Here is a 23,554-nt window from a genome sequence, read left to right on the forward strand (position 1 = left end):
ATTCAATTGAATCTCTGTGTTTGGTTACACTGAATATTTAGCTGATACTCTTCTTGAAAAAGGTTTTAAACCAGCAATTTGTTGTTTTGTTATAATGCAATTTATTTCAATGTTTTCAGAAAACAATGTAAGAGCTTGTAAGATCTTCTTTTATTCTCGCCTTGACCATATTTTTAAGTACATCAATTTAAGGGATTTTTGCCAGAGACAAATTTTAATCTTAACATATCAAACCTCTGACCAATGACAAATGCCGTATGTTTGCTTTTGCTGTTTGTAGTGCTATATGCTCTTTTAAATCACAGCATCCCTGCTACCTAAGTTCATATCCAGTGTCCTATCTCAAAAAGAGACAGCTCCCAGATTGCTGTCCCACTCGTTTGCTCCCAGATTCAGTGCCTGTTCATGTGGAGGAGTGAAGTATTCGATGGATGATTTGCATATCTATGAACGGTGCAACACATTTGATTGAGCCTCCTCATGCAGGGCTGAAAGGAGAACAAAGACTGAAGACTGACCAACTGCTATTGCAACAAGCCTGGGCGAAAAGTCTGAAGAATGAAGATGACATCTACACACAACAGAAAGCATGTCTTTATGGACTGTGCCACTTTTGGACTCCATGTGTGTGGCCAATGGTGCCAAGGGGGGAATTTGCAGGATTGAAAATAATCCAAGATATTTGAAACGAACAAAGACATTTGCTTTACATTGGTGGTCGATGAATTGTCACACCTGGGGGAACCCTTCTTGGCTTTGGGTGTTTCTCTCCCCTCTTTTCTCTCTCTCTCTAACATTTTACATATATGCTGTGTATAATTCAAGTTATTATCATCTCATACATCTATTTTGTAACTATTTTAAGTGTAACCATAATCATATAATGTCATTAAACCCTTTCAATTACAAATAATGTGCTAACTAGTTTTGATTTGCTATTGACTTTGAAGTGCTAACTATTGCAATATAATATCTTCACTCTATATAGCAATGCTCTCCCACATATTTAGCTATTGTAACGGCGCTTTTTTCCCTCATTGGTATAAGTAGTGGGTGGTAAAAATGTTTTCGCTTACATGGAACACTTTCACTCTTCTAGACCACGTTACCACAGGAAGTATCAGACTTATGATGGGCGGTGGCTCTATGTTAAAGCGCTTTCTACATGCATGCTGTGAAGCCGCTTGCACTTGTTAAAACAATCTGCATAAGAGTAGAGCATAAATTGTTTGTACACCAATGTAATGTAACAGAAAAAATCAGTAAAAACCTACATTGGGGGAAATACATCAGTAAAAACCTGTTAAATTGTTAATTGTCAGTGAAAATAATTTTACATTTAATCAGGCAATAAATGTAAGTTTACTGAAATACTCTAAAAAAGAATTACTTTTTACTTATGCATTCAATCAGGGGTGGACAGTAACAAAGTACATTTACTTGAGTACTGTACTTAAGCACTCTTTTTGAGATCTGTAGCCGACTTTACTTGAGTATTATTTTTTCTGAAAACTTTTTACTTTAACTTCACAACATTTGAAAGACAAAATCATACTTTTTGCTCTTGACAATTCTGTCAAGGTCCTCGAGTAGAAAGTAGTAACGTCAGTCAGGGCCTGTCAACCCCATTTTAATTTTCAACGTTGGGTTTGGTCTTCTAAATGCAAATTTTGTCATTGTTTTGGAGCACACTAGCTTATAGATAACAGTAAGGCTGACATATTCATACTAAAAGCCAAAACACTTTTCACAGAGATTTTAAATAGGGCACTATTTGAGTGAACAGCCATTTGGGTGTCCAAAACCATTGTGGTAGTAAACCACTGAACTGTGTTCTAGAAATACATTTTAAATTGTTATGAGGGTATAGGGGCGATTTTCTGACACAAACAATATCTGATTAACGTGAATGTTTACTAGTCTTCTCGAATAGATGTCATCCTTTTTTTTTTTTTTACCTTGTAGGATGTTACAAAAGGCTCCCTGTCAGTTGATCAAAAGGGACAGTAAAGACATAAAGTAATGTTATAAAATATTTATATTTCAAACTAATGCTGTTTATTTGAACTTTCATTAAAGAATCCTGAAAAAAGAAAATATATCACATTTCACCATATCAGCATATTCGAATGACTTCTGAAGGATCATGTGACACTGAATACTGAAAATTATTCAGTATTCAATTATGACAGGAATAAATTACATTTTAAAAAATATAAAAGCAAAATTATATTTCACAATATTACAGTTTTTACTGTATTTTGTTCAAATAAATCTAAACTTTTGAACAGTGGTGTATACTTTATCATTATCATCAATTATTGTTAATATGGATTTTAAAAACGTATAAAAATATACAGTCACAAAACTGCCTGAAACATTGTCACTGCAATAATATAATTTTAATATTAATTGACAAATTCATAAACAGTTAATTTGCTTTGTATACAGTTCTGTCCTGGTAAAGCTCGTGTTTATTCCCAAAAAGAATCCCCATCCTCTCCCATACATTTATTGCCATGTTTTCGTGTAAGACGTGGTCGTTAGTAATACTCCGGGTCTTTTTATAGCTTACTGTATTCCCCACAGGATGACCTCAGGTCAGCAGTAGGTCTTCCTGTTGCCCCAATGACTCCGTCTCAGCAGTTATGTGGGAATATTTTGAGGATGCACTTCGTGACTTTTATATGTGGCGGTTGTTCAAACCTAGAGTAGATTTGGACTTTAGATTTATCTAATTTCAGATTCAGACAGTGGCATCGCTGCTGTTGGGTGCCATCATTTCAGTGTAGTTCAGAAATGTTCCTCTGTTCACCTTTTTGTCCAAGATCTCCTATTATAATAGAACTTTGTCAAATCTCTTTTTAGGCCTAATAATGATGCTTGGACAAATAGACAGTAGATGACATCTGAACTTTTCACACTACACAGCTGTTTTTATCCTACAGCTCTTCCCCAGCTGACAGGGAACGCTCTCAGAACTTTGGCAAGGATATCTCAAAATTATTAACAAACATTCTTCCAGTAATGTTTTGTTTTAACTTTGTTAAAAGTTATCTGCTTTAATAACTTTCTCAAAATGTTAGCACAAAAACGCTACTCGTATGTTTGTCTAGTTGTTTGTCTCTTTATCAACATAAAAATCCGATTGCACCGCAATAATGATAAGATCTGACCTCAGATCAGGCTGACCAAACATTCAAATCATCTTGTGAAAGGTAATGTTTACTCATGAATACTGTAGCTCTGAGGAATGCAATTCTCGTTTAAAGAAGACTTAGCAAACAGATGTTCCTGCATGTCTCATCCACCTCTGACCCTAAAAAGACACTTACTGGAATAACATGTTCATTTAGAAGCACATTGCAGGTGGCAATGCTTTTCAGAATTAGTTTGAACTTTTAGAAGTTAAAGGGATTGTTCACCCAAGGTAATTATTGCTTAAGTATTCGTGTGAGATTAGAAGTAAAACAGGGAACAAGCATTATAGACTGCTTTTATGGTTATGTTTTGGACAGTTGGATTTTCTCATCACTTGTATTTTATGACAGTCTGGGAATTCTGGAAAATGTGTGACGTCTGGTCAATAGAAGGCGCAAACCTAACTGAGCCACACCAATTTTTTTACACACACAAAATCCTAATAATAATTATTATTATAAATTATAGGCTATACATTCATTTATGAAATGTATCTGTGCAAAATATGATTTTCCATCTGCCTGTCTGCATTCCTCAAGTTCAGCCAGTCTTTGATAGAGAAATCGCCCACAGGAGGCGGGTTTATGTAGTAGTTTAGCCAATGCTGTGAACATGTTCACGATATGAGATAAAATGTAACCAATCAGCGTCCTTAAATCTAACGAGCCACTGCTCGGCTCTCCAGTCCGGACTCGTCTACTCTGTTGGGGTTCGATTAAGCAAATCAGTGTCACTTGTAAAGTTTTGATGGATGGCAATTGTAGTCAAGGTAAAGAATGATTAAAGTGACATACAGGAGTCGTACATTAGGCACACGTGAGTCCGTTATTATTAATGCGTAACAAGTCGTGTATGTGCCCTCTGCGTGGTGACAGCTACTTGCACGAGCACATTTCAGTATGGTCGCATCTCTGGTGAGTGTTTTATAATGGATATTCGCTGAAGAAGCGTATCTTTTATAGGAGCTTGTGAGGGTAACGTTAAGTGGTGTTTATGTACATATCAAACACTGAAGCACAGACAAGAACACTCACTCGGACAGAGGAACTGTTCACTGATGACAGTTTCGACACATTCAGAATGTTTTTAATTTTTCATTTGTGTTTTGGTGTTTAATAATTATGAATGGATCCGTATATTATCTATTTGCAGTCTGGTCAAGGCTGGTATAGTGGTCTGATGGCATCTCTATGTGGTCCGGTTTGGTATCGCATCCACTTGTAGCTCTAAACAAATGTAAAAAAAAAAATTTTTTTTTATCTCACAGTTTCTTCTGTTGCACTGTATACGAAAAAAGTGAATTATTACAATTAAAACGTATTTTTTACTTTACATTGAAAAAAAAAAAAGCTTGCCAAAAATTTTTTGTGAGGATCATCCTCAAACTTAATCCTGATTTCTGAACATGCGCAGAACACCATGCTGGACGAAGGCGAGTTACTAGAATACCAGTGCAATATTTAGGCCTGTTTACAAAAAAGACTAGTACTGCAGACTGGTACGATTTAGGTACGACTAAATAATTGCTTTTGTCCGACTGATATCGAGCTTTTAAAGTGCATGTAAATGCATATTCATATTTTACTCAGCACAGAACTATAACCCATCCATCTGAATTGGAATTTGAGAAGTGCTTTAGATTGACTGTGGACTGGAGTTCAGCGGTACATGTCAGTCAGCAGACAAGCATCGACACGTGTACGGTACACTCCCTTACCTTAAAGCAGACTATTATTTAATCATACTTTCTCCTTTCTGTACAGGAGGGCTGTTGTTCAGCACGGCAATGACAAAGCAGGTACAATTTGGCATTGTGTGTAAAAATCCTGCTTGTAACATGACACAATTCTTACATTACACCCCAGTCTCGTTTTCTTTTGGCACAAGTCATAAAATGACCAGGGCAGTTGATTCTTTTACAATAACCTCTATTACCTTTCAGGTCTAGAAGACTATCATTCTTAAAGGGATAGTTCACCCAAAAATGAAAATGTTGTCATCATTTACTCTTCCTCATTTTGTTCCAAACCTGTATGATTTCCTTTCTTCTGCTGAACACAAAAGAAGATATTTTAAAGAAGGTTGGTAATTAAACAGTTGCTGGTCCCCATTGACTTCCATAGTATTTTTTTTTTCCTACTATGGAAGTCAATGGGGTCCATCAGTCGTTTGGTTACCGACTTTCTTCAAAACATCTTCTTTTGTGTTCAGCAGAAGAAAGAAAGTCATACAGGTTTGGAACAACATGAGGGTGAGTAAATGATGACAGCATTTTCATTTTTGGGTGAACTATCCCTTTAAGACCAATTCCCTAAACAATAAAAACACAGAACCAATGTTGCCCCAACCTCTAGGGGGCAATATAAGTACTATATGAAAGTCACTTTGTTTATTTCTTCTTTTCCATAGTTTTGAATACTGTAAAGTAACAACCCTTCATATATGGATATGCTAGCAATAATATTGTTGAACATTTTTAATGGGATCATGCAACATAATGCAAATTATTCAGTGAGCTTCCAGTACATCAACACTAAAATGTGTTCTTAAAGGGATAGTTAAATCTGTCATTACTCACCCTCAAGTTGTCCTAAACCTGCATGAAGTTATTTTTTTCTGTTAAACATAAAGAAAGATATTATGAAGAATGTGGGTAAACAAATTGTTTCTGATCCCCATTGACTTCTATAGTATCGGGGGAAAAAATGGTAAAATACTATAGATATTAATGGGGACCAGAAACTGTCTGGTTACCCACATTCTTAATAATATCTTCTTTTGTGTTCATCACAAGAAAGAAATTCATACAGATTTAGAACAATTTGAGGGTGAATAAATAATTACAGAATTTTCATTTTTGGGTGAACTATCCCTTTAAGAGGAAGTTGTTCAATTTGAGCTGTTCTCACCATAGAAAATTCAAAAAAGCTTGTGGTATAAGTAAAACTCGTTTTAAAGCTTTATATATATATATATATATATAAACTATTGTTATGTTTTAATAAATCCGTTGCATCAGTCACTTTGACTTTACTAGTTCTTCCTGTCACTCAGGAAACTCAAGTCTTTCAACAGACTGTTTCTCCATAAATGCAACATAGGGAAATATTTTATTTTGCATGTGAAATTTTCATAAATTGCCTTTAATCTGAGTTTTTGTGCAGACTGCTAAGAGCACACACACACACATATAAAGTAGTCAACATGTGGATCAAAACCTTTCATCAAAGTTATACATGAATTTTGAACACTACCCGTTCTTGTCTTTGGACAACTTTGAACTTTTTTTGATCCACTTCAAATGTTGACTACTTACTGCCTCTACGGTTTGCTATGCATTTCCTCAATGTTTCCTGTTTATTCATTTCAAACACATCTTGCTAACTTTAAATAGCTTTCATGCTGTGAACTGACGTCTTTAACAGGTGTTTCTACGAAATGAAAGCAAGCATTATGGGAGATCAAACGATATCACGCTCATGTGGCTTGTAGGACAGAAACACAATGTGTTCAAGGTGACTTACCTTGCGAACTCGCTCCTGTGCCTCCGATTTGTAGCTTGAGAAGGTTGAAGATCCTCGGTTTGATTTGATTCAATATTTACCACATCACCTCAGTGTGTTAGCAAACAGGTCCACAGAAAAATACGTTTCATGCTCTTCTAACCTGCTGAACCAGTTTCTTCTATTTCTATTTTTTTTCTTCTATTTACTTTCTCTAGACCCACCTGGAACTAGTCATCTCAATACCAGTCTTTGTCCTCTCTCAGTCACTATACAACTGCATTGCATGTGTGTTTGCTTTGGTGTATGAGTCTTGAATCACTTTGCCGCTTCTGCTTTCATTTAGAGGAAGTGTTCTTGCAAGAGAAGAACCGAAGCGGACTGACTTACAGCAGTGAGGGGATTTCCTTGTTTCAAACACTGATGCTTATCAGGCCTTTCTGTTACAGGTGTATCATTTACAGAAATAATATTCCACCATATAAAGTTTGTTCACTGAGTCTGAGGTTATAAAAAAAAGATTGCCATCACTGAAAGCTGATCATTTGTGGTTTTAATTGCAATTTTAAAATTAGCACATCTTCATGGGCACAAAGACTTGTTTACAAAGCACAGCAAGTGCAGTTTTTATGTGACATCTGCTGAATCATTGGTTATCACATGTAGCTTACTAAGCATTTCCGTTCACACACATTTAATGACAGCTAATAATTCAAACTTGAAAAATAAATCACTTTTAAATACAAACATTCAAAATAAATCTCTTAAAAATATGAAATATAATGAAATAAGTTAAAATGTCAGGATGAACTTCAAGCAGCGTTATTTTACTTTTTATTATAGTTTTTTATTAATAATTTGAATGATCTTTTCTTTTTATATTTTTATATTTTTTAAATTATAGTTTAATTTGTAGTAATTTCATTATGTGCTTTTGTCATTTTATTGGTTTAATTTATTCCTGTTTCAGTTTTTAGCTTCAACTTAAACATTTCATTTTTGTTTAATTTAGTTGAAGTTTTTTCAAATAAAATGTTTTATTTTATTTCTGCTTGACTTCGAGTAAATATTTTACGTCAAAGGGGTTCGATTGGCAGACAAGTTTGGGAATCCCTGCTCTAAATAAACAATATTTGAAAGAAAAAGCTACAAAGACAATCAGATAAAATGATTACGATTGAATATGCATTTGGTGGTACTAGCCTCATCTGTAAAGAGTGCAATTTCCTTCGGCTCAGGGTGAAAGTATGGAGTAACAATATGATGTCTGAGTGCGTTGCAGAGTCTTTTCTGCTCCTGGAGTTCTTGCCTGAAGGTTGGACAAACAAAACATCTATGCATCACCCGCTTTGAGCTTATAAAACCGAAACCGTTCAAACCGAATAACTGTTTACCTGTTCTGGTTAACCCTTTTTTCCCACTCTGACTTTTGCTTCTTTTTACTGAAACTGTTAAAGCAGAAGTTGAAAGCAAACTGTACAAGTGCAATTAGTCACCACACACTTTCAGTCGTATTTTATCTGTGGTCTGTTCTTATCTGAATTCTAATCCATTGGCTGAGCAAATTTACCCACTAAAATGTTGAGCGATAACCGATAAGCTTGTTTGTCAACTCTCATTGAGCTCTGCATTTACAGATATTATATTTGTCAATAAGATGAGTAAATACTGAACAATACCACTTACAACAAAACTTTCTGTTCTGTCTTTTCCTGTAGCTTGTGGGGATGTTGAGCTTCTCGCACTGCTTGAGTGTAGAGAGACGCCACATCAGCTGGAACAGGAACAAAAACAGACAAACTGTGAATGTGAGACCAATGACAGAGCTTAACAGAGCTAAAAATCATACATTTACTTTTTTACTGCCGTTTAATATTGCAGAGCACAGATCTTTAACACTCTCCAAACTCATAATTTAAACAAAATTGTGGATTACTTTTTATATAAAAATACATTTTAAAATATTGTAATTCAATAATCCGTGCATCGGAGGGTTAAACCATAAATGAATGATTAAATAAAGTGTTATTATTATTATTTTTAGGAAAAGTATTAAAGGGATAGTTCATGCACCCAAAAATGAAAATCCTGCCATCATTTACTCACCCTCAAGTTGTTCCAAACCGACATGAAGTTTTTTCTTCTGTTGAACATAAATAAAGTCAGTTGCTGGTCCCCATTGACTACCATAGTATAGAGAAAAATACTATGGAAGTCAATGGGGACCAGGAACTATTTGGATACCAGCATTCTTCAAAATATTTTCTTTTGTGTTCAACAGAAGAAAGAAACTCAAACCGGTTTAGAACCAATTGAGGTCGAGTAAATGATGTTGGGTGGACTATACCTGTAACTTCTTTTTTAAACAATAAATATTCTTTTATAATTAAATATTTAGAATGTATGTTCTAATAAATAAATATTCTCACCTGAAAGAGGCTTTATCTCCATTTCAACCGGAGGATCTACAGCTTCAGACTAAAACAAACATAAAGTTTAAATGTATTTAAGCCAGACTAGCATACAGACATCTGAATTTCAGAAATTCATTTAAGAATATGACGTTGGATCTTGTCTGACCAGAACAAGCTGCAGTAGATCATTCTGATGAACCTTTTCCTCTGCTGTCCGAAGGTCCTTCAACTGCATCTTCTCCCATTCATTCTCTCTCTGTAGCAGCTGCTCCAAATATGCCTGTTTGATTAAACCCATAGAGCAAATATATATACAGTATGCTATATTTTTAAATATATTTCAAAATAGCCAAAACTATATTTTTTTATATACTGTCAGTTTAAATATATTTAAATTGTTCAATATATATATAAACATTTTGCATTTACCCTGAATGTATTTTAAGATTGGAAATGGTATTTTCTTGAACTTTAAAGTACATTTTATAAAATATTTTGGCATTTGAAGGTTTGAACAAAACTGATTTTTTTTCAATTTTTTTTTCTTACAATATGGGAAAATAGTCAAATATAAATAGGTATGGTTATAAATGTTTAAATCAAACCACTGTGTAAACTTGTTTTTTTTTTTATTACATTTAGTAACTGGTCAGTTGACGAACAAAGTAGGTTGAAGGGAAGTGAAAAGAGAACACTACTGAGGTCTGGTAATATTGTGGTTTTAACAACATACTAAAATAACACAGGAAGGTTAAAAAAAAAGTGAACTTTGTGACAGGAATTAGAGCACCTTGACTTTGTCTTGTAGTTTCCTGCGCAGTGATTCAGTGACAGGTGGGTGCTGGGTAATCTGGCGCACCAGCAGCACGTCAGGGCATTCCAAAACTGGTTGAATGCGGATGGAAGAAGACTTCAAGGGTTTCTCCTTTAACTCGAGACTACAACCAAGAGTGGTCCCAAAAGGGGGACCCGGAGTCTTCTTCTAAGCACCAGAGATGGAAGCAAATCATCAAGGCATCATAAATGATTTACACTAAACACATAGGCATTTCCAAACATGTTTGGGAGCTAAAAAAAGGGATATTTAATGTGGATTTGTTTTGACAATATAAAACACACTGGTTGTTTGTTCCAAAGTTAACACTAAAAGAAAGTTTCCATCTGAGATGAAACACCTATAGATTACGAATTACCTCAGATGCAGGAAATGACTCCCATTTCCTGGATTTGAGGTTGGTGGGAATGATGTCATCATCTTGTTTGGATGAGAGCCAATGAGTGCTGATCTCGGGGCAGGGCCTTAGGAGAGTGATGCCAAATGATTCTGAAGAGAAATCAATGCAGGAGAACAATAATTGATATTTTACTTGCTGCGTTTATGCAAACTTGCCTTAAACAACATTTCAAATGGATTGATGTTGAAAATACAGGCTCTACTGGCATGCACAGGATGAATGGAAACTGTCCTCACGTTGTGAGTCTGGTAGTGGGTCAGTGAGAACGGCGATAGAAGAGTCACAGTAAGCCTTCTGTAGGAGATCTTCCATATCTTGTGCTCTCAGCAGCTCTGAGGCTGACCCGTCCTCATGTCCCACAAACAACCTCAAAATGAAAACCAAAGAAAAAGTAACAAGTCGGTTTTTCATTCTTCACTTGGAATGCAAATAAAATAAAATGCAATGTAATTTGTTTAAGGAAATACACTACTGTTCAAAAGTTTGAGGACGGTAAGACTTATAATAACTCTCTTATGCTCAACAACTCTAAATGTCTTTACTGTCACTTTGGACCAATTTAAAGCATCCTTGCTGAATAAAAGTGATAATTTCTTTCCAAAAAAAATCTTATACTGTTTAAATATATTTTTCTTGTGGCCTGTTTATGGACACAGAGAGAAAAGCCAATGATTGCACACAACAGATCTGTGAGAGACAACATAAGCATTACATAAAATAACTACATTAAAAAAGTCAACATTAGAAGATAAAAATAACAAAATATAATACGCCTTGTAATACTCGATTCTGACTGGTCGATCACTGCATTCTGCAGCCAATATTTGTCTAAAATGACCTCAAACTGTAGTCCCTGATTTCCTACACAGCTGTTCTAGTTTCATGTCTAGTCTTTAGCCATTAATAATCTCTTAAGGAAATCTGCTTGTCTTTAACGGGATAGTTCACCAAAAAATGAAAATCCTGTCATCATTTACTCACTCTCAAGTTGCTCTAAACCTGCATGAAGTTCCAAAAATGATGTTGGTAACCAAACAGTTGCTGGTCCCAATTGTTTTCCATAGTATAGAGAGAAAAAAATACTATGGAATAAGTGGAGACCATAAAATGTTTGGTTACCAACATAATTTTTGGGTGGACTATCCCTTTAGTTTTAAGTGACCTTGGGTGTGTTTTCTGAGGGACTTACCTGGGTGGATGTGTTATAAAGCCAGCATTCTGTTGGAGCTCTGTTTCTGTCTCTCTCATTTCTGATCCGTTACTCGTGACGGTGATCTGACTATCTGCATTGACCTGCACACAGCATTAACATGTTCTGGGTTTTTATCTGTTAAAAATATAAAAAATTATTTCCCATTATTGAAAATGAAGCTGAAATAAAAACAAACATAAATAGCAGATGAAAAACTTTAACTTAAAAAACTTAATGAAAGTTAAAAATGTTGTCTTGGCAAGTACCAAAAGATATTACAACTATATAGAATAGTAGAAAAGCACATAACAAAATATAAAAATAAAAGCCAACTCAAAATATTTAACACTGTCAAAAAAATCATTTTACCTGTAACATCCATTACAATATGTTCACACAAAACAAATATTCTCGACTTTGTTAGCTACACTTTTAATTGACAGAGTTTACACACACACACACACACACACACACACACACACACACACACACACACACACACACACACACACACACACACACAAAAGGTTTATAAAGATTGTGCTCGCAAAAATAGTTGATGAAATCACCAAATGAAATATTTTAGAGCTGACCATAACTAATATATATATATATATATATATATATATATATATATATATATTATGTATGTATGTATTATAGAAATTTACATGACTGTCCTGTCATGTAAAAATCTCAAATTTGAAGGTTTTCCATGGTCATGCGGCGTCTAAAATTATTAATATTATATCAAATCAAAAATGTGAGACATTTTCTCCCGGTTTCCAGACTAAAATGCATGTTTGAGCTGTTTTAACTGTAAGAAACTTGCACTGGCATATCTTAAAATATGTCAGTGCCATTGTTTTGTCTCAAGATGCACACCAGTCATGTTTTATATAGGGCATGTTTATAAAAGCTACTTAAATGCCCTAACTGAACTAAGGCCTAATCCTGTCTTAATCTAAACCCTGCCTGTGAAACCAGGCCTTCATGTTTACTATAGACATTATCATGGAAAGTACTTGAAAGTAGTTCCCCTCGGGGTCCGTCACGTGACAGAGGACATCTGCTCCGTGGTTCATTACATATTGGCCTGGTGGGTCTTTCTCTGGTCCCTCTTTAGACTGATGAGATGTGTACACCGCTCCACCATCCTTATCAATATGGAGGACACCACCATCACGAGGAGAAATCTACATTAAAGTGACAGATGCAGGAGGATTTACAAATGATGTTCACACATATATCTCACAGAAATTCTTCCATCTATCCTCTTACTTTATATGATCCATGAGCAGTTGCGCTGATTGAAGTGCCATCCCCGAAAAAAACATCACATGTTCTTCTCTCACAGTTCATTATTACCGTTGCAAAATCAGCTTTCTCCACCCTAACCAGTTTTTCTCCTGAAATCAGATTAAACTCTTACTTACTGACGAGACTGTATGAACTATTTGTGATAGTACAGCATGAAGACTCTTGCACCTGGGAGCAGTTGTTGTTGTAGCTCCCCCTGCTGGTAGAAAGTGGTAAGACGTGTTCCATCTGCATGATCTACTATCACGGTTCCATCTTTCTTCAACACAGACAACATTTTGTCCTCTCTTGTGACCACAACCTATACATAACACATTTGTATTACAACAATCATCTATTGACACAGAAAATGTTAGTTTTAATTGACGAGGCACTCACTGTCCCACTAAAGGGATCTGTAGTTTGATAGGCCAGTATCGGCTGCACTTGGACTTCCTTCCCTGCCACAGTGGCAACTCTTAGGCCAGAGAGGGTGGTGGTGGTCCAAGAGCCTCCAGTAATCTCAACGTTGTTTTTTGGTTTTTCATTTTCTATAGAGATTTGTTCTCTAGCCTTGCCTGTGAACCACAAAAGACATTGTATATGGTTTAAGAGGACATTTCATTCATGTACACAACTGTTCAAAAGTTTGGGGTCAGTAATATTCTTTCTTTTTTAAAGCAATTGATACTTTTATTTAGCAAGGATGCATTAAATTGATCAAAAGTGACAGTTAAGACATTTAAAAATAAACATAAACAAATAAATGCTGTTCCTTTTCAGCTTTCTGCTCATTAATGTATAAAATGTATCATGGTTTACACAAAAATATTAAGCCGCACAACTGTTTTCAACAATGATAATAAGAAGAAATGTTTCTTGAGCAGCAAATCAGCATTTTAGAATGATTTCTGAAGGATCATGTGACACTGAAGACTGGAGTAATGATGCTGAATATTCAGCTTTGAGTTTGCCAACACAGAAATAAGTTACATTTTAAAATATATTAAAATATAAAACAGTTATTTTAAATTGTAATAATATTTAACAATTTTACTGTTTTTAATATTTTGATCAAATAAATGGAGCTTTGGTGAGCATAATAGTGCATACTAGTGCATACATATGAATAAATAAATCAGTATCCATAGAGGTTTTCAATATTCGAAGAGATGTGTACATGTGTTTGCTAATTGCTACCTTTCTTGTCTTTAGTGTCTTTGGTGTCCACTGTCAGCTCTTTGATAGGCTCCGCCTCCTTTAAGGGCATGTGTGGAACCAGCACACACACTGGTCCAGAGTCTGGACTCGTACTGACTGTTCCGTCTGCAAACAGGACCTGAAACATACACACATACATACTGTATACTTCCTCTGAGGTCATGATTTCATTAGGAGTGTGCTTTTTGTGCTATATTATCTGTATTATGTAGCAAAAAAGTGAATTTTTGACGTGCGATCGTGTGCATATGTGAATACCTCAGTAGATCCATCTCTCTTGTGTTTGATGACAGTCCCTGTGCCGGTGATGACCCTGGAGACCTCAGTGTGTGTGCTGAAGTCTGGGGTCGGGTCTGAACTAGACCCAGCATTATAAAATCTCTGTCGTATCAGAAGAGATCGGACACAAGATTCCCCATCTAAAAAACACAGATATGACCTTACGGCTGCTCTCTGTGCTTAAAAAAGGGTAGGCCTATTCTTCAATCTTAAAGGCTGGTTCTACATTTAAAGACAGTTTACAAAATATATTTTCATGAAATGTGTTGAAAACTTGAAAACTTTTTGCAATGATTCATACAGACTAGAAATAAAATGTTTTGTATGGGTCATTCCTGCTGTGCAGTTCCTTTTATTAAGTTTTATGATAAAAGAAAAATTATATAAATTCCTTCTTTTATTCATTATATTAAGAAATAATTTAGAGACATGAAAATGTACTGCATCGAAAGAACCTTATGGTGCATGAATTTTATGTATTCAAGCTTTTTATCTATAAAAATGAAAATATCTCACCTGCTGAGTCCTCAAAATCAAAATGCAGGATGAGTCCATTGGGAAGAGATACATGTAGATTCAGGAATGGTGGAGGAGAGGAATCACCCATCGGCTCACAATGTACCTCAGGTACCTAGGAAACATTAGTAAGGGAGAAAATGGCTATTTAGTTATGATAATCAGCCTAAAATAATTTGCATGCTAAACTAAACTTACACCTAACTAATGTAAATCCTTACTAACCAACTTTTTTCCATTATTATTATTTGTCCAATCACCTGTTCCAGTTGGTCTGTACAGAGGGCACTAGGCTGGAGAGCTTGACTTTTTGTTTTATTCTGGCTGATCTGACAGCAGGAGAGTCGAATGCCATTGGCCAGTACAGCATAAAAAGAGCCATATTTCTCCGTCTCACAATCTGGTTTGACTCCAAGAGTGGCTGAATTGGGCAAAACAATATGTGTAAATATAAAAAAATATATATAAGTGATTTTGGCTAATTACGTTACATTACGTTTGCAACACATACCTTGTTTAGTGAACATGTCACAATCCTCTTTTTTTCTCTCTGAAATGTTTGTGTAGAACTGATGGCCATCCTTCTTCACACAAACCTTCACTTGTTTTATTCCTTAAGATGGAAACCAATCATATAATTAAGGTATAAAAGTACAAAAATTATGTACAAGAAGCTCTAAAAAAGCAAATGTATATTGTGCATGTATATTTTTGCATGTTTGATTTCTCAAACCTTGTGTGAAGTGAAAACTCTCCACATCTATTTGTCCTCCGTCACAGGGATAGAGAGACTGAACTTTGCCAGTGACCTGCACCAGTTTCCCATTTAAACTGTAGCCTGTGAATACCTATGTGAAATACACAAACATTTAGCCAATTAATTTCAAACTCAGCACCATCAATTCTAGACTATAAGCATTTTATGTGGTTATATATATTTTCAGACATCTGTTTTTCTCTCATATGCTGGTTCTTCAGGCGACTCTGGAACATCTCTAGTTTTGTCTTTAATAGCCGAGCTGGGTGTTTTGGACATGATGTCTCTACTCTTTCTTGAGGACACTGAAGTCTTCTTGTTCTCCTTTACAGAGTCAATTTTCTCTTCTACTTTTGGTGTTGCTTTTCCTCCTTTTTCTTTCTTTGTCTTTTTGGATTGCTCCTCCTCCATTAATCTCTCCTGGTCCATTTTCCATGCCTAAAGTAAATACATCAGAAAAAGGACCAGTGTGAGGATCATGAAATCTGAAAATGTGTATAACTAAAATATTTATATGATCAACATCTCAGCTCACTTTGAGAGAATCCTCTCTTATATATGGTTCTAATGTGTCTGAGCTTGGGGACTTCACTGGAGAGTCTAACAGAAAGAAATTCAATTTTAAACATGCACATCATTATATTCATAGTAACATATTTTCATATATATGTGATGTTATCTACATGATCCTGCTCATAGACACATATAGTAGACATAAGATATGTTGCCTGTATTTCTGTCAGCCTCTGAAGGGGTTTGGATGGGAGTTCTTTCCGCCTCTTTCTTCTCCTGCTCCATCTGCCATTTTTTCTCTTCCTGTCTGGTCCATTCACTGATTGAGTCTGCCACATATTCCAAATAATTCCTACAAGAGTAATATAATATAATATAATATAATATAATATAATATAATATAATATAATATACTATAATATAATATAATATAATATAATATAATATAATATAATATAATATAATATAATATAATATAATATAATATATATCAAAATATAATTATTTTTAAATATAATTATTTTTAAATATAATTATTTTTAAATATAATTATTTCACAGTTCTTAGTTCATTCCAGTACTGTATATATAGGAAAACTTGAAATTCATAAATAAATCTTTTACATTTTGATAGTGTAAAAATGTTTATTAAAAAATATGTTAAGCAAATAAATGTTGAAATAAATTAGCTTTGGGTAATTGTACCATGTAAAACTTTTAATATGAGACAAAGTACCTGAAGCCCACATCTGTGTGAAGTGATGTATCCCAGAATTCCTTGCAACTCCTCTGAGGGCTCATGGGATTGTGGCAGATGATATATGTGGCATTGTCTCTGGCACAGTGAAATGTGTCCACACATCTATAAGTCTCAGATGCAGACTGGAGGACCTGAATATGAGAAGAGATTACTCTCATTTGTCATTTTTTTAATTAAAATTTCTCATAGATTTTCAAAATATTATATTGAAATTAGAATTATATATTATATTATAATTATGTTGCAAAAATATTATAAGCTGAGATTTGAAGGTGGGTACCTGGGGGAAAACAGAAGCACTGTGCTTCTCTACAAAGTTCCAGTGTCCCAGCTGACGAATCAAGGTCTTCTGGAGATCTGTCACAGTTACTTCATTATCCTATATAAGTTATTAGGATATTAAAAACCAATCACTTACTAATGATAGTGTCAAGATAAATGTGTAATTTACTTGTATAACGTTAAAATTTCAGCTTTTTTATTTCAAAACTTCAATCATACCGTTGGTTCGTCAGTCCCAGCATTGTTTTTTGCTGATCCTTTAAAAATAAAACAACTGATGTGTACAATGAAATACTTCAACGCTGCTTTAAAAATATTTGTTTAGAAATTGAATGAATTTGCAATGAATGATCTTGTGCTGGTTTCACACCTGGTGTCCTGCTGTTGCTCCAATACAGGTGTTTGGTGAATTCAACAGGGTTGTCCCATGGTGTGGGGTTTGCAAGGTTCGATTGAGATATTTTAATACAGCTGTTCTCATCCACTGTAGTCAAAAGCATGCTCTCAAACACAAACAGCTGGAGAAGCCTCTGTAGCTCAGACCAGCTCAGTGACTCTGGAGATACATGTTAAGTCATCACATTAGGAAGAAAACTGGACTATAGGTCTATTTAAAACAGCAAGTCAGTGTCCTTGTTTCTCACCATCAGTGCAGAAGTGCATTAGCTCCTGTGATCTGGCCAGTCTAACAGTGGTGCTCTCAGTGTGTCTGCACATCAGGTTGGTCCACAAAAGGCTTTGCTTCATGATGTCTGCTTCAATTTTGACGACATCAAAACCATCCAGGATCTGCGACATATGAATATGGATTTTATTTATATAACAGTTGTGTCAGTTGCATACATATGTATTTACATACTGTGTATAGGTGACTTAAAGCTTAAATGTGCTTGTTTGAAACATGATCGATGTATCCAGGAGGGCAAATGTACAGAATAAAACATTTGTGTGTGCTTTCAAGCATTTATGGTAAACAGTTTGCATATTCACACGCTCACAGGAAGCTGAAGGAGTCTCCTCGCTCTCTCATCATGGTGATTGAGCAAGAGAGGGTGTTTCATTGGGCTTTTCTGCATCCCAAGATCCTCCATGAGTTCCTGACATCAAACAAACAAACAGTTTATGGCAAATATAGATTGATTTTGATTTAGAAACCCAGTGACTTTTGTTGTTGTACCATTGGTGTGAGCAGGCATTTTACCTTCTTGTCTTTTTCATCCTGTGGCAGACTCAACACAGATGAAAGCATATAACTGATTACATCTTGGTCTGTTCTATCAAAGTGCTCCTCTGAATCAACTGATCCTGCATTGACTTCCTGTTCTGAGGCCACCACCTAGACATCACACAGGAAGACATTTAGCAGCAAAACTTAACAGCTTGTTCACAGAAATGTCTGCACTTCAGTTTTTGTCTCTTTAGTCTGTTCACTCATGTTGCGAATACAGTTTAAGTTTAACAGTCTTCTATATCTTTAAATTAAAGGTTATATTGAATCCTACAAAGTTCCCTCACCTGTTCCAGCATGCAATGCAATACAAGAGGTACAGATGTGATTTCAGTAGGAATCCTGTCCAGTAGGTTACAGTAGTATCTCATATCAACCTCTGTGCTCTGAACAGGAGACTCTGGCTCTGCCGAGGAAACTCAAATAATCAGTTTTGGAGCACACACTGACAGCAGAGAACAATATATGTGAATGAGCACAGGATTTTGTGCTCTTATTTTGAATATATATTTTCCTAGTGTTAGTCCCGCTCATTTGCAGGGTCCGCTTCATCTGAATTATCTGCACACACACATTGGATTTGGCACAGCTTTTACACAGGATGCCCTTTCTAACTTCCTCCTTCACTGAGAATGCTGGGACAGTCACACACACTCTCATAGGGCCAATTTGGCACATTCAGTCCACTGAAATATTATTATAGTTTTTATGGTAACACTTCATAATTATCAGTTAACAAGAACAAGAATGTTCATTTCAACATTTACTAATACATTTAAAAGTAATTATTTGCATTAGTTAATGCACTGTGATCTAACATGAACAAACATTGAACAACTATATTTTATTTGAACTAACATTAACATAGATTAATAAATACTGTAACTAATGTATTGCTCATTGTTAATTAATACATCAACTAACGTTAACAAATAAGACCTAAATTGTAAAGTGTTACTGTTTTTATTAATATATGCATAATGTGTGTGTCTGGTCCTGGTAAACCCTACGTTATGGAGACAAAATGTCTCCACAAAGATGGCAATATCCCCTTGTGGTGACATTTTTTGATCCCCGTGAGGAAAACAGTGTTTTGAAAATGTAAATATGCAGAAAGTTTTCTGTAATAGGTAGGTTTAGTGTAAGTGGATAGAATATACAGTTTGTACAGTATAAAAACCAATATGTCTATGGAAAGTCCCCATAAAACATGAAAACACAACATATGAGAGTGTGTGTGTGTGTGTGTGTGTTAGTGAGTGTGTGTGTGTGTGTGTGTGTGAAGGATGTAATGGTAGAACCAAAGCTCATTGTATCATTTCTTGTACCAGGGACGTCCTCTGACACTACTTTCTTTCTTGGAGTTTGTACAACCTAAAACATAAACCATGATAAATATCAGTACCAAGAAACCCACACGTACATCCTGCCACAATACACTTCTGAAATTAAAGTCCCCCTGTGGTGAAAATCAAACTTTTAATGTTGGTGTTTTTAATATACTTTAAGACAAACCATGAGAAAATTCACAAGTCAACACCATTGCTGAGTATTTTCTACTTAAAACTGCAGTGAACCAAAGACAGTCTCAAGAACGCGGTTTGAAATCACTGGTGTTTCTGACGTCACAAACTAACTTGTAACCAATCACATCAACATGTGATCGTCAACCAGTGGATCTCTGAGCTGGTGTGAATAATTGGAGACGGGGCAAATTTGCATATTCATAGAACTGCGTATACTAAATGAGGCAAGGGTGTAGAGTTACATTCAAGCTATTGTAAGATAAAATTATTGACTACAGTTAACTGATTATAACTTTATTTTTATTTTTTATAACTGGCTAGTTTATTTGGCATATTATCAGCACTGCTATCAGTAAAGGCAGTCGTGTACCTCACTGGAGCTCTGCGGTCGGGACTGCGGGATGGATCTGCAGGCCAAAGGCACCTGGATCAACCTCATGCAGCTGAGATAATGACTGTACTGTCTCCTCCAGTCCAGGCTGTCATACACCAGACACGCCACACTCTCAAATATAGCAGCTCCAAACGCCAGCTACAGACAGTAGTGGATGATAGTACTATAATGTAATATGTAAACTTCTGCAGATAAAACAATGGCACTGACATATTTTAAGATATGTCACTGCACGTTGCTTTCAGTTAAAACAGCTCAAACATGCATTTTAGTCTGGGACTAGTTTAAACCTTGTCTGTCTTATGTGCACCTTTACTTAAGAAGCATAATGACATCAGATATTTTGTATTTTGACATCAGATAAAAATCTAAATTTAGTTTTTGCTCAAAACAAGATAGAAAATCTGCTAATGGGGTAAGAAAAATAATATTGTTTTCCCTTCGAATTAAGTTTATTTTTTAACCTATTGCCAGATATTTTTTTCTTGTTTTAAGCATAAACTCATTTCATATGGATACGTTTTTCAGAAAGTAAGATTTAATATCTTAAGTCATTTTGCTTCTCCAGTGTATCTTGATTTAAGAATGTTTATATATTTTTACATAAAAACAAGACAAAAATTCTGAGTAAAGTGCAGTGTGGTACAAGAATTTGTACATGTTCACCATTTCTTCAGCATTGTCTTTGTCCTGCGGCAGCAAATGGATCTTCACGCTATAGCTCAACCTGGCCACATCACTGAGTCTGGATCCCATATTCCCACTGTTCAAGACTTGATCCAACTGCTCCCAGAACACATCTAGCTCCTGCTGCCTTCTTTGCTTAAGAGTCTCAACTTCTGAACACAGAGCAAGTTAAATCTTGGTGACTTTGAATCCTGATTTTGTATATGTATGCAAATGTAACATCAGCCTTCTAATATGAGTACAAATACAACTACATCTCAAACACCAAATCCAGCCAATTATGCATACACTATGTAATATAATTTGAAAGGAATAAGTGCAATGACATTCTTAGTAACTTGCCCTGATCTTCAGGTGAGTGATGGTTTTCCTCTGCTGCTGTTTCTGTTGTTGCCTCTGATTGGTCTTCTCTCTCTAAGTTCAGTTTTATAACATTGGACACATGGATTCCCAGAGAGTCCAGTGCAGAGATCAGATGAGGTTGGTAGAATCCCACTATCAGGATGTAGTGCTCTGGCCCGTCATCAGGCTCATCATCTGGACAGATATGTTTAAACTCAATATTAAAACACTAATTGCAACCCATTTCACTTTCAAATCTGACCTATTTCAAGGATATTCAACCAGAAGCAATGTTTTGTTTTTTTTGGTAACTGGATTCCTAGTTTTAACCTTTTAAGTAACCGTGATCAGGCCTCACCTATGTATCTGATTGTATTTTCCTCTTCCCCTCTGCGTTTGAGTTTGGTGTCTTTGGTTGGAACTGTTGGCTCGGCAGCTTTTTTCCCCTTTGCTGCTCCTTTACCCCCCTGATCCTTGCTGGCAGAATTCAGGCCCGCTTTAACATGAGCATTCTCCTCTAAAGCCTTAAATATACACACTCTGTGTTACTGTTTATCAGAAAGCATAAGTATGATAAAATGTTTCCATAGTATATTTGATTAGATTTTTGCAGAATAAATCTGTGTCATCACATATTAAGTGTGAATGTAATTCTCCCCTACATAATATAATATTTTTTCCATAAAGTATTGTTCACAATCTGGTTATCAGTCTTAAAAGCTTTCAGTCGTATACCATATTACAAAAATCAAGTGTCAATCTGTTTATTGTAAAGAGAAATAATAGAATAACCATGACATGAGTCAACATATATTGCAATACATGCTTTAGCTAATGGTGAAAAGCTCTCACCTTCTGCTCAGCAGCCCGTCTTGCAATGTCATTGTTTTTGATGGTCAGAAGCTGGAACTTTATTAATTTTGCCATCAGGTTCACAGTAATTTCCTCTCCAACATCCATCATAGACTTTGCAAGTTCAGTCACCTACAGAAGCACAAATTACAAATTACTGAAACCATAAATGGACAACATAATTTGACATTATATTGTCATTTTAACTTTCTAACTGGTTGAAGGTCTCACAAGACATTATGAAAATTATGATTCTACAATAAAAATCTATAAATTATTTTTAACGCTATGCTGAGATTACCATTTGTCATGGTAATAACAATACCCACCTCAAAAAACATGGGACCATCTTTAGTCTTTCTGGTCTTTGGATTTCCCAGTTCATTGATCTGTGTCACAGAAGATTGGTTTATTTACGACAACTGATTCTAATATTTATTTTATTTTATTCATTATATTTCATTACTTCATTAATGAAATAGAATTTGATCAGAAACCTTTTCCAGAGTGTCCTCCCAGGACAGCACGCTGAAAAGCTTGCGCAGGGGCTGTTGGACGGCCTGCTGGAGGGCGTTTATGAGCTGTTCGTCCTCGGCTCTCTCTACCTGCACCAAACACAGACTGGCCCTCCAGTCATTCTAGAGTCACAGATGATTCAGATGAGGGGGAAAATACTTTTTTTTTTTTTAATGAAGCAATTCTATATTCTGCAGTGTTTACAAGCTGTACACTGGCTTGTTGGCTATTGCTATAAGATTTAGCAATTCATTTGTTTAAAGTGATACACGAAAACAGATGTATGTCAGGGACTGATCATTAGTCACCATTCACTTTCATTGAACCTTTTTGTAATATACAATGAAAGTGAATAGTGACTGTGACTGTCATTCTGCCTAACAACATAATGGTGAGTAAATGATGAGAAAGGACAGAGTTATATAAGAAGAAGAAGAACAACAACAACAACAACAACAACAACATTTAGTTGAGCACAGTGAAGTAACGTTAGACATTTCAAACACGTAAGTTAACGTAACATGACAGTTTATTAAGCGCCATTAATATGTTACCTCCTCAAATACAGCATCATTAAGAGCCGTTTGCCAGCTTTTGTTAGCAGCAGCTGTCCCAGTTGGAGTTACTCTAGACGGAGTAATACTTTTATTCCGTTTGGGGGGCATATCATCAACTTAAAATTCACTAAACTGACTAGCGCCTCTTGTCAAAAACACTGCCAATAAGTAATTAATTAGTTATTATTCTATTTTTTTTTTTTTTTTACAGTGTAAATTCTACCATAAGCTTACATGTCTGATCAAAAGTTTTTGAAAGCGTCGTGGTAACCTATGGACAC

The 23,554-nt window shown here is 35.4% G+C and overlaps 1 protein-coding gene across 1 annotated transcript; it reads right to left on the reverse strand.

Moving 5' to 3' along the window:
- Positions 1–6,725: 6,725 nt before the first annotated feature.
- Positions 6,726–23,543, reverse strand: spag17 (sperm associated antigen 17). The gene is made up of 39 exons (XM_082188139.1): positions 23,271–23,543; positions 22,698–22,838; positions 22,530–22,589; positions 22,201–22,332; positions 21,707–21,872; positions 21,349–21,543; positions 20,986–21,158; positions 20,296–20,457; positions 19,728–19,773; positions 18,687–18,805; positions 18,373–18,507; positions 18,170–18,268; positions 17,816–17,960; positions 17,542–17,727; positions 17,391–17,428; positions 17,170–17,268; positions 16,866–17,020; positions 16,346–16,482; positions 16,153–16,217; positions 15,807–16,055; positions 15,594–15,708; positions 15,372–15,473; positions 15,121–15,281; positions 14,861–14,975; positions 14,324–14,484; positions 14,045–14,183; positions 13,244–13,422; positions 13,034–13,166; positions 12,827–12,954; positions 12,571–12,741; positions 11,543–11,646; positions 10,590–10,720; positions 10,312–10,442; positions 9,909–10,100; positions 9,285–9,398; positions 9,134–9,182; positions 8,391–8,478; positions 8,099–8,152; positions 6,726–8,013 (listed from the first exon to the last, which is right to left on the reverse strand). The coding sequence occupies exons 1-39, from the start codon at positions 23,379–23,381 to the stop codon at positions 7,863–7,865; spliced, it is 5,031 nt and encodes a 1,676-aa protein (XP_082044265.1). The 5' UTR covers positions 23,382–23,543; the 3' UTR covers positions 6,726–7,862.
- Positions 23,544–23,554: the final 11 nt, after the last annotated feature.

This window comes from Leuciscus leuciscus (assembly GCF_965113295.1).
Source record: "Leuciscus leuciscus genome assembly, chromosome: 13".
Classification (NCBI taxonomy): Eukaryota; Metazoa; Chordata; class Actinopteri; order Cypriniformes; family Leuciscidae; genus Leuciscus; species Leuciscus leuciscus.

What these genes read in the sequence shown, in the direction of transcription:
- spag17 (XM_082188139.1), bottom strand. Translation starts at nt 23,381, where the DNA reads ATGCCCCCCAAACGGAATAAAAGTATTACTCCGTCTAGAGTAACTCCA. An exon ending in GTGCTTCTGTTTTCCCCCAG is followed by an intron (nt 17,021 to 17,169) that starts GTACCCACCTTC and finishes TCTCATATTCAG; the next exon opens with GTCCTCCAGTCTGCATCTGA. An exon ending in CCGAGGGGAACTACTTTCAA is followed by an intron (nt 11,647 to 12,570) that starts GTACTTTCCATG and finishes TGCTGTGTGCAG; the next exon opens with GTCAATGCAGATAGTCAGAT.